The sequence below is a fragment of the Otolemur garnettii genome, unplaced genomic scaffold (genome assembly GCF_000181295.1).
Source record: "Otolemur garnettii isolate 467f Iridium unplaced genomic scaffold, OtoGar3 scaffold00009, whole genome shotgun sequence".
NCBI classification, from domain to species: Eukaryota; Metazoa; Chordata; class Mammalia; order Primates; family Galagidae; genus Otolemur; species Otolemur garnettii.
Window position 1 is genome coordinate 14507841 of NW_003852404.1, and position 12527 is coordinate 14520367.

Below are 12527 nucleotides of genomic sequence, written 5' to 3' on the forward strand. Positions count from 1 at the left end.
TCTTGAAATAAAGCACAAATATAACAATGGTAAACATGCGGGATCATATTCTCAGTCATCCTAATTCTTTCACCATCATTAGTTGAAAACTGTGTGACCCTTTCCAGGAAAAATTAGCACTCATGTTTCTTGCTTCATGGACACTTTACTAAGCTTGTTCACTTTGCACAAACAAACTAATTCAAGTATTTTGACAAGTTTTAGTACATTGGTACAAAACAAAGCAAACTAAAACACAGTACAGTAAAGCAAAGTAGATGATGAGACAAACATAAACTAAAATAGCAACAGTCAAAACCATCAAAGACCAGTTGGATAGTTAAAATGAACTGGTTTTAGACACTACTCAAATTCCTAGGTAGGAACAAAAATTCTGTTCTTTTCTTTAGAATCTGCCAGACAGATAGCAAGAGATTCCTGCATCATAACCCTGCAATTTATGGCAGAGACACTCTGGCGACTTGGTGCCTTAACATGAAGGTTATATTTTGTCCTGCGGTCAGCCCGAAAAATGACAACTGCTATAAAATTCTCTCTCCTTGGCTGACAATTTCAAGCACTTTGTAAATAAAAAATATTCATGAGTGGCATCGATATTACATTTAATAGTTATTAAATAATCTCTTTGGAGAAACTTCCAAACCAGGTCTCTCTTCACTGTTAAAATTTTCTCTAATGTTCTATTGAAATGCATTTTCCAACCAGCCATAATCTGAGGTACAATCACTGGAAACACCAAAGGCTCTGAGGATGATGAAGCCTAATGCAACCTTTGGCTCTCTACCTTAAGACATAATCTAAAGCCTGCTCCCAATGGGTAGGAATATTTATAACCATAGGTACTTTTCAAAACTTTACATATAAGTTAAAGCATGTTTCAGTCTTTTACCTCTGGGAGCTTGCATAGCTTGGAAGTAAATAAGTATTTTTTTTTTTTTCTGGTATAGGCCCTAACAAATGATATGAGAAAGTTTGTTTTGAATACCTAAGGGATTTCTTCTGCCAAAGTTGTTTATCAAAGTCTTCAAATAACTTTTAGCTAAAACATCAGAATAAAAAACACAGAGAGGAGATTCAACTCCTTATCACTGACACTTTTATGGCACATGTAAACATTAAATAATTTCTTCTTAACTTAAAGAATTTTAAGTTTATAATTTCCATTAGCCAATTATATGTAATGATGGATATCAAATGATGAGAAAATTAGTTTGTAAACAAAGATTACCTACTGTGGGCTAAAAAATGTGTCTGAAGATGTAATTTGCAGTATTTGAATACTAATGGTTTATTTTTTACAAATTATTCTAAAAATAAATGATAATCACATATTTATAAATATATCAAGACACCATATTGATAATTGTTCCCATTTCAATTTATTTTATTTGAAGCTGCGGGCAGAAATCAATATTATTTTCACTTGCAATACATTTATTTTTTGTGTAATCCATTAGGAATGAATATAATATATATAAAGAGAGAGAGAGATTTAGGGAATTTCTCTAATCTAATTTTACACACAATGTATATTCTTTAAAACGGGTAGCAATTTTGATCTGGCACTTGCTCTATCAAAACTCAGTGTTAAAAATTCATTGAATTATAACTTGAAAAGAGTTCTCCAAATTTTTTCTCCATTTTTTTTATATCCACTTAAGACAACTAGCTCCTTCAAGCCCATATTCCCTGAAATTCCCCTGATAGAAGTATCTTTGTTAAGTTCCTTCATCTTAAGCTAACAGCCACTTTAGAAATCTATTTGCTCAAGATAGGTTCATACACATGCAAAGCTTTCTTATACATGTAGCTCATAAAACTTTTGTTTTGTTTTGTTTTCTTAAACTCCTATTTATTAGAGAAGCTGAAATATATGTATTGGTGTTAAGAAATACAGTTCTTAAGAAATAGAGCACTTTACCCTTATAATAAATTGCAGTACATCAGTCATAGAATCAAATTAAATACCCAAGAGTTGGTGCCAGTCAGGTCTCTATACTGAAATTTTTAACAAAATTAACAACGACAACAACAACAACAAAAGGAAATGGACCATGGGCAGGAGTATTTGATTGTATGTATATGTGTACAAGCTATTCCAAGCTAGAAGTTTCCCAAGAAATTAAGGTCAATGGAATAGTTTTGGTCACAGGGTCACTGCCATCCACATGCTCTCTGTAGTACTGTCAAGCCACTGTAGGGTTATCGTTATGCCTTGCCGTCATCCTCTTTTGATTGGATGATATCATTAGAAACTTTAATTTCTATAGTTTCTGGATTTAGAACTTCTTTCCCATTTTCTTCTTTTAAAGGCAATTTTCTGGAAGAAAATAGTTTAAAATAATCTTGATTTGTTAAGGTTTTTTTAAAAAGAGACATCCTTTAACATATATGTCACTTATATATAGGAAATACACTACAATAATTAGAAAGAAAAATTAATTGATTAAACTTGACATAAAATTAAACTTAATATCAACTTGATATAAAATATACAGAAAGAGAACAAAACAATGCACTTTGTTCATTGTAAAAATGCAATCTAATGCAGAAGGACGAGGGAAACTATACCTTTGTAGATTTAGATGCACAAATTATTCACTATAGGGTGGCCTTCTATTTGATAAGCAATTGCTGATATTAAAATATAATTAAGTGTGTAGAAGATAAAAAGCCAAAACACATGTCAGCTATATGATTTAATTGTACCTAAATAAATGAACAATTATTGCTGGACCCTGTTACATAAAATTAGAAATTGGGTGAATTAGCAATGTTCTTTGGAACTTAATACAAATAAAATATATTTTCAGACATGTTCACTTTTTAATATTGACTGTGTATGTTTTCTCTGTTCTCTTTTCACTGTTGTTTTGTGCTTCAACTCTTACATCCTTTATGAGCACGTGGTTTAAAAGTTGTTTACAGTGGAAACCTATGGAGCAATACCAACTTCTACTGCTTAATTTTAACATAGCTTCAGAAATCTTACTATGATGTCAACAAATTATGCTTTCCGATTTTTCCCCTAACATTCTCAAATTCAATAGTATATTGTTACATCTTTTTAGTGTAAATTTTTGGAAGTAATTTTTCTTCCCTTGACTAGATGGTTTTTTCTACAGCAAGAGAATTAAATTAGAAATAGAATTCCAATTCACCAGTGTAACTTTAACCCATTATTTTATAGGACAATGAATGTTAATATGCTAGCTTCTCTGGGATTTATTTGTAATTTACTTTATATTTTTTTAGTGAGAAGGGTAATAATACGTTGTGTTCTGAAGATCAAAGCTATCAGAACTAATCAGTCCACAGGCAAAAACTAACACGATCCATTGTGGGGAATAAAGAACTATTGTACCGATGAGAGAAGGCTCTTTCAAGCATGTTATAAATAATGCACTTATTGTTCTACCATTCATTCCTAAGTACAGAAAATATTGACAAGAAAAGTTATAAAAATAATGAGTCATTCCTAGCATCAAAATGTAGATAAATCTAGTTATGATAGGAGATTAATATAATGCTTAATATATCTCTTACTCATACAATTATGCATCGAGGTTTTTTTTTCATTGTTAAAGACAACTTTATTAATGGCTTTTTTTCACGTACACATTAATGCATTTATGGGGTACAATGTGCTGATTTCATATAGAATTAGGAACACTTACATCACACTGGTTAATTAATGTATACCTAATCTCGTTTACTTAATTACTGTGTTAAGACATTTATACTCTATACTTAATAGATCTGATATGTACCCTTGCAATATGCACCATAGGTGTGATCTCACCATCAACCCTCCTTTGATCTGACCTCTTCGTCCCCTCCCATCCCCTGCTTCCCTCTTTCATCCTAGGCCATAGCTGTGATCTAGTCTTCATATGAAAGCGTGAGTGATTGTAAATTGGTTTCATAATATTACTGAGTACACTGGATATTTTTTCCTCCATTCTTGAGATACTTTACTCATAAAGTAGGATATGTTCCAGCTCCAACCACAAGTAGGATATGTTCCAGCTCCAACCATGTAAACATAAAAGAGGTAAAGTCTCCATCTTTTTTAAGGCTGCATAATATTCCATGGTATACATATACTACAATTTATTAATCCATTCATGGGTCAATGGGCACTTGGGCTTCTTCCATGACTTGGCTATTATGAATTGAGCTGCAATGAACAATCTTGTGCAAATATGTTTGTTATAAAGTAATTTTTGGTCTTTTGGACATACACCTAGTAGAGGAATTGCAGGATCAAATGGCAGGTCTACTTTTAGATCCCTGAGTATTCTTCATATTTCTTTCCAATGAACCAATGTTTTCAAATAATCCTTGGATGGTGTATTTCTATACATATAATTTATCATTACTTGTGTTTATGTTAAATATTTTTAAAGATCACTGTTAATTCTATTATATTTTATGGTTAATACTTCTATGACTAAGACCTAAATTAGATAAATTACATTTATTCCCCAAAATGTAGACCAGTCCACAGAAATTTTTTAAAACTAGTTTCCATGCACACCAATATGACACTGTAAGTATTAATTAATAAACAAGAATGTGTTTTGTTGTGTAATATTTTACTTCATTGAAAAGATTTCTAATTACTGAAGGTGAGATTATAGAACCCTTCAAAAACTATAACTTCAATTTAGAATGTAATGATGTCTAAATACAATCACTAAATTATGGTTGGAGAATTTAGATTAAAACTTTTGCTCTAGAGTAATACTTCGTATTTACCTAAATTTAATCATTTTGAACCCATAAAGGCAGATAAAGGAGATTTTTTTTTTTTTTTTTTTGAGACGGAGGCTCAAGCTATCCCCCTGGGTAGAGTGCCATGGCACCACGCTCACAGCAACCTCCAGCTCCTGGGCTCAAGCGAGTCTCCTGCCTCAGCCTCCCAAGTAGCTGGGACTACAGGCGCCCACCACAACGCCTGGCCATTTTTTGGTTGCAGCCATCATTGTTGTTTGGTGGGCCCGGGCTGGGGATTTGAACCCGTCACCTTAGGTGTATGTGGCTGGCGCCTTAGCCTCTTGAGCCACAGGCGCCGAGCCGATAAAGGAGATTTAAAGAAAAAAAAAAAGAAAGAAAAAAGAAAGAAAAGAGACCATTACCTATAACTATGACAATATTCTGCCTTTTGGTTAATAGTACTGGGTATATTTTACTATCATTTAAATATATAAGTTTTATCACATCTTTATTTTGGTAAAAATCTTTTTTTTTTAATTTTTAAAGTCAAAACATTATATTCTTAGCAAATCAGATTAGTGTTGGAAAAATCCAAATCTACAACATAGAAGTGCTCTTGTCTTTTGACATTTTTGCATAAAATTAGAGCTATATAACAATGAAACTTCTCTGACATTGATGCAGAGTTTTATTTGAAATTTCTCACAATATATGAACTTCAGATATTCATATATACCATATTTGAAAAATAAAAGGTATAATTCTTTTACAAATAATAATATTGCACATACATATTCCCAATATTGGTAATGGGTTACCACTCTACAAATTCTGATTAAAATATAAGTAAGTATTTCAAGACACATACTCAGGTTCTGTTAGTGGTGTGGTTTCATTTGGTTCATTTACTGGGCTGCCATCTTCATGATTAGTAATTCTTTCATCCTCTGTTCTCATCTCCACTATAGGTTCTTTTGATCCATCTTTCCTAGAATCATAAAGAAAAACATCATATCTCTGAAATATAAAAGTGGATGCATTTTGGAAATCCCCACATAATCCTAGCTTCCTCCAAATAAATTCAACATGGACAAATTAGGAACACCACTAAGAAAATATTTTTATTTTATCTCACCCTATATTTTTACTCAGAAAAAAAAAACAAAGAAATTTTATTTTTTCTGTATCTCTTTGCTCCATCAAGATGTGTCAATTATTTTGCAAAAGTAGTTCACATATTAAATTCAGTTTCTATTTGGAAATAAATAAAAATATTTTGTTAAGTAAAATTTACAGCATGAAGTAGCTTTATTTCTCCAAACTGGCCATATTTTAAAATATAAAAAATACTTTAAAACATTTTTCAAAATATTAAAAAATATTTGGAAAGCATCTATGAAATATTGAAAACATCTGAAATACACCAGAAATATTGTTTTCATTTAAAATGTGGAAAATAAAATTTGCATATGTTTTATTTTCCTAAATGTCTCCCAATTTATGTGAAGGATTTTTAATATAATGTGATCATTGGCTTTTAATGTATTTCCATGTTTTTAAGAAAGTAGTTTAGACAATAGAATTATGGCAACGTATATTATGAATTTATAAGTTCACATGCTAATGTCATCTCTATCAGATTTCTAAAATATGAGAGCAAATATAATTCTTCATAATTTATGAAAACTGAAAAGCTTACTACAGAGTTGCACTCCTCAGTAAAATGAACAAAAAGAGAATAAAAAGAAAGTCATTTGGTGATGGTGAAGGATGAAATGAGTTAGACGGGTTGGAAGGGATGTACCACTAATACAGGTTTCAAATACCATGAAGAAAAAAATAGCAAGGAACAGGGGGGGACTTCAACTACCTAGGGACATAGTCTTGCCACATAAGCTGACTATTGTGCCTCTGCACATGCAAATAAGTTGAAAACTTATATCCACACAAAATATCTGCACGTGAATGTTTACAGCAACTCTATTCATGATTGCTAGAATATGTAACCAACCAAGTTGTCTTTCAGTAGGCAAATGAATAAATACATGTGGTATATCCATATAATTGTACATTACCGATGATAAAAATAAATGAGCTGTCAACTTTCCAAAAGATACAGAAGAACTTTAAATGTACTTACTACAGTCAGTCTGAAAAGGCTACACACTGTGTAATTCCAATTATATTACATTTTAAAGAAGACAAGTCTATGGGGTCAATACTAAGATCAGCATCAGTGTGTGCAAGTGGAGGGGGGATGCAGGGATGAACAGTTGGTGCACAGGGAGTATTTGGACAGTCAAACCATTCTATTTGTTCCTGTAATGAGGAGCACAAGACATAAAAGTTACTTCTTAAAAAGAATGTAAACTAGGATTACAAACCAAAGAAAGAAAACAAATAATAAATACTACACTGGCCTAAAGATTTAAAGGCCATACAAATGCTGAGATTTTTATAGAAAAATATTAAACATAATAAAACACTTTGGATCAGGTACAGGTCTGATATTGTTTTTATCTGGTTTTGTATGAACTTCTAATACATGAACAACAAAATTTAAAGAATGAGTGTTAGTAAAAATAAAATCTAGAAGTGAGTAATGAAAAACTGTTTTTGCCACTGAAAATCAGATATCTGTCAGAGATAGTAGTTCAGACAGGTTTAGCTATATTCTCTGATCAGTGGCACCAAGAAGCAAGCTCTATACAATTATTAAAGATGATTGAAGGCTGATCACCTTTGAATTTTAGTTTTGCTTTGTTTGCTTTTATTGTTCTTCAGTTGATTATATATAAAAAAAATTCTATCTAATACCAATGTTCATGACAACATACAGGATGACCCAGTTGGGAATATGTGGCTATTGATGACTCATAGCAGAAAAGTAATAATTTTTTTATAAGTTATATTAGCATTAGATGCAATATACAATTAAATGAAACCATTTAGTAGGAACAACTAGTGAATTGGGATGTTAATTTTGTCTCCCTCATTGACAATAAACATACATACAAAACCTTTAAACTAGAAAAAACAAAGCAAACATTACTGACAGTAAATGAAAGACTAATAAAATAAAATGGAAAGTTGTCTCTAAAAGCTTTGTTTTTAATGATCTTTTTAATTTTGTTAACATTTTGTTACATTTTAAAATTCTTTCCAAGTTTATTCTATGTAGATAATAGCAAACATGTTAAAATATACACAGTTATTTTTTAAAAAATGATAATATATTGACTATGTGTATCTGTGCCCTTCGGCTAACACTAGGTATTACCCAAAATGACTTCTAAAGTTGCCTCTATCTTCTTCAAGGCTCAGTCTAGATTGCTGTATACACCACCATATATGTGACCAGTCTCCAATTGACATTTAGATTGTTTTCAACTTTTTCTATTATAATACATAATGTAAGGGATATCCAGTTAATGTTTTACTTATTTTTAGGTGACTATATCAGAAGCACCCAAATAACTAGCAAGAGTTTAATCTCCTGTCCTCCATACATTATATTCAAGTATAACTGAAGTGATATAAGAATTATTACCCAAAATTTCAATGTAAATTACAGAGTGAATATGGCAACTGATTGTTAAACGATCAGAAAATGTTGACAACTACAGCGTAGTGGACAAGAAAATGTGTCCTAGGACCAAATTCTGTCCTCTGTTGCATAGTTAAGAAAACACAGGTGATAAAGACACTAAACTAATTCCTGTCTAGTAGAATAGTGCCTAATGTAAATGTGGAACTCAGTCAGTGTTAACTGCCATCAGAATCCTAAGAATGGAAAGAAGATTTATGTTAGGAAACATATCACTGAAATTTGTAACCTGAATACATTTTCAAAGAAATGAAAATATATTGAAAGGCATTGAGAAAAATATTTTCTAAAATAAATCAATTATTGGAAAACAATATAAAGTCTTATGCAATCAATGGCACTGTTAGCAAAATCAAACTTTGGAATACACTGGGGACAACACTGCAACAAATACAAAATCAAATGATTAAGGGACAAAGTAAAAGTTAAATAACTCTGAAATGTGTAGTGAATAGAAAGGTGCCAATGGACACGTGGGTACTTAAGGGAAGAATCATATCTTGATGTGCTTGCATTGTTAAAAATAATGATTTGATAAGCTTAAAATCAATATTCAATTGTTTATTATAAGTAGGTTAAGAATTGAATTAAGAAAATGATTGTAGGTGACGGGCAAAAGGGAAAAGAGAAAGGAGAGAAGTGGATCAGAGAAACCCAAGATCTGCTGTAAAGTGCACCAGCCTGAAGTCTGGTGTTTTCAAGCAGACTGTCTTGCCAGAGCTTCACCCTTCCCCCAGCTCAACTCAGGTCCAAGGTCTCTGAGCACTGTCAGGCCAGTTTCCTGCAGGTGAGTCTGCTCTCTCAGAGGGAGGGCGTGCAGGGGGTTGGGAAGATTTACTAAAGGTGAAATGCAATGGAAACAGCACAAGCTCTTTGATCTTGGTAGTAGAGAAAATGTCTCTAAGGGAGAGGAGGGGCACTTCTCAGCATGGCAAGGCTTAATTGCTCATCCTGAGATTTGTGTGCGTGGTCTAATTGGGGCCAGCCTTGACATCCTGCACCTGGACTGTGTTCCTGTCCCAGGCTCCTTTTGTGTTAGGATCAAATAACTTAAAGTGATAAAAGTAAGAAATAAATCAGTACAATTATGGTAGTTAGTTAAAGAAATAGTTTGATTAGAAAATGCAAGCCCAGCAAGAACCATGACATAAGGGTTTAGCCTCCTCCTGTTTAATATGTGTAATAAAAACAGAGCTTGCCTGGAGCTAGGGGTTGCGCCACTGGTCCTCATGCTTTGAGGTGGGCAGTTGCCAGACCCAGCTCTTTAAAACTCTTTCTCTTTGGGTCTTAAATTTTCATTTTCCCTCATCTTCTCATCTTTACCAGTCACTGGGAACAAACTCATGATGTAGTCTGGGGCTGGTCCCCAACATAAAGGCAAATTTTAAGCAAAGTGACCAAAAGAAAAAGTTCAGATTCATTCTGAAAACCACTCTTAGAGCGGTACAGTCTATAGGTTTGGAAAAACTTATAATGATATTCTCCCACTATTATTTTATCACTCAAAATAATTTTATTGCCCTACATAGAAATCCCTGTGCTCACCTAATCACCCTTCCCTTCTCTCCAACACTCAGCCCCACTAATCTTTCTTTGGTCTCCATAGTTTTGCTTTGTCTAAAGCAGTGGTTCTCAACCTTCCTAATGCCTTCTAATGCCATGACCCTTTAATACAGTTCCTCATGTTGTGGTGACCCCTAGCCATAAAATTATTTTTGTTGCTACTTCATAACTGTAATTTTGCTACTATTTTGAATTGTAATGTAAATATCTGATATGCAGGCTGTATTTTCATTGTTATAAAGTGGTCATGACCCACAGGTTGAGAACTGCTGGTTTAAAGTGTCATATGATACAGTTATACAATGTATAGCCTCTTCAGATGGGTTTCCTTCTCTTAATATTAAACATCTAAAGTTCCTCCACACCTCTTCAGGGCTTGATGGCTTGATAGCTTATTCCATTTTAGCACAAAATAATAGTTTATTGTTGGGATGTACCACGGTTTGTTTAACCATTAATCTACAGAAGGACATCCTGATGGCTTCCAAGTTTTCATTCAAAAATGGATTTAGAGAGTACACGTTGGTTTTGTTAGATGACTGAATTGCATAGTGGAGAAGTCTAGGCTTTGCTCTATATACTCTAGCATTTGGTACTTTTAGTGTTCTAAACATCCCAAACATCAAATTAGTGTATGAAGAGTTGTTTAATATCTTATGTCATCAGATAAATGAAAATGGATGATGTTTGGATATCTTCATTGGTGAGGTGTCTGTTAAGGTCTTTAACCCATTTTCTTATTGGGCTGTTACTATTTAAAAAAATTGAGTTGAAGAGTTATTAGTGTATACTAGCCCTTTATCAAATATCTCTTTGTCATATATTTCCCCCCAGTTTGTGACTTTTCTTTTCATTCTCTTAACAATGTCTTTTGCAGAGTATGAATGTTTAGTTTTAATGAAATCCAGCTTAGAGATTCTTTTATGGATTGTGCTTTTGATGTTGGATCTAAAAATTCTGCTTGTATGTTTCTACTGCAGTAAATTTTAATTTTCTGTATTCTCCTCTCTCTCACTTCATTTTTAAGGACAGGAGTTTGCATTGCAATGTCAATTTTCTTATAAATATAGTTTTTGGGTTTTTTTTAGAGTTTTACTTGTTAATAGGATTAACTTGTTGTTAGGATTAAACTGAAATGTTAACTTTTTTTTTCTTTTATCAGTGTCAACCATAAAACCTATGTTTGATATTTCATTCACATTTCTTCAGTTCATGTATCAAATCTTACTTTCTGTTTCAATAAAGAATTTTATACAGTCGATTCCTTCTGCATGAAGAGCCATTCTCCACACCCTCCCCTGCACACACACATACACATTGGTGCCTATGTGCACACACATTTGGCTAGTTAATTCCCACTCTTCATTTACATTTTTGCTGTCTCATGCCTGGCTCAGATTACCCCTTGTAAATTATTTTTTGCATATCACTTATAAGAAATCACTTATTCATTCATCTGATTTTTTTAACTAAAATTTTGCCAGGAAACAAAGTTTCCTGGTGGCAAGGACTGAGTCTACTTTTCTTTACAGATATATTCTCAGGATAGCGCCTAGTTATATTGATGTTCAATAAATATTTTTGATGTAAATTAATGTTTGTATAAATGCCAGAGATAGTTTGTTAAAATAGTAATTGTTCATCCTTTTTATAAGAAAAAATCTGGGAATACAAGTTGTACAGTAATTTAAATTGATAAGAGCCAAAAGAAAATGGAATATTCTAGAACTTTACAATAATGTTATCCTATATAAATTTGATGTTAATTTCCCCTCTTTTGTGCTACATAAGTCCCTTACAACAAAAAATGATGTGTGTAATTAATGTATTTGTAATAAATTGTCATAGTCATATAATTTTTGATGACATGAAAAAACTAGTCTTAGAATGTTTGGGTCATGTTTAAAAGCTAGTATAAATCCAACTAATCAAATCAGTTATACCTTCTTTCTCATTAAGATTGTGTGTCTCCAATAATAGATTTTTGAAAAAAAGAGCTGAAAGCTGTTTTTCAAAGGCAGAGGAAATTTTTATAAAAAATGAAGCAATCTACCATGTGTTTTCATTTTCCCAATTCTTTAAGGTTAATTGAACTCAGCATGAATTATAAACAGAAATGTTGATGGACAAATTAATGAAAAGTAAAGTTAAATAAAAATGAAGAGCTGAATTACATGCACCTGGTTGTTTTGCACACGGTTACCCCTATCCTTCCAGTTAGTGGAGACAAAAACATTAAGGTCCATTTTGATTTCTCTCTTCCCTTCACCCAAAAGCAAATGAATCAAAAAGCAGGTGACATCACCATAACTATATTGAAAATCCACTTTCATATGCCTGTATGCCTATTGCCTTGGGGCTAAAGATGATTTTTTTTTTTCCAGTCTTCAGCTGGGGCCAGGTTTGGACCCACCACCACCAGTATATGGGGCTGGCGCCCTACTCCTTGAGCCACAGGTGCTGCCCAAGATGATTATTTGTCCTATGGAGTATTTCAAGATTCTCTCATCTGGTCTCCCTGATTCTTTCTCTCTTTCCTCTACAACTACTAACGCCTATTAATCCATTCTTCATATAGTAGCTAATCTTAGAACCCCTGTGGTAGCTTCCTATTTCAAACAAAATTCCAATTCCTTAT

General features: G+C 32.7%; 1 protein-coding gene across 2 annotated transcripts in view; it reads right to left on the reverse strand.

Annotated features, from left to right (window-relative positions):
• Positions 1 to 1362: 1362 nt before the first annotated feature.
• NCAM2 (neural cell adhesion molecule 2) overlaps positions 1363 to 12527 on the reverse strand; it is a 488664-nt gene continuing 477499 nt past the window's right edge. The window contains exons 17-18 of one of the 2 annotated variants that reach the window (XM_003783902.2): positions 5588 to 5707; positions 1363 to 2320 (exon numbers count right to left, since the gene is read on the reverse strand). In XM_003783902.2, the coding sequence (XP_003783950.1) occupies positions 2209 to 2320; positions 5588 to 5707 (232 nt within the window). In that variant the 3' untranslated portion in view covers positions 1363 to 2208. The remainder of the gene's footprint in view (positions 2321 to 5587; positions 5708 to 12527) is intronic. The other variant, XM_012801495.1, reaches the window with a different exon arrangement.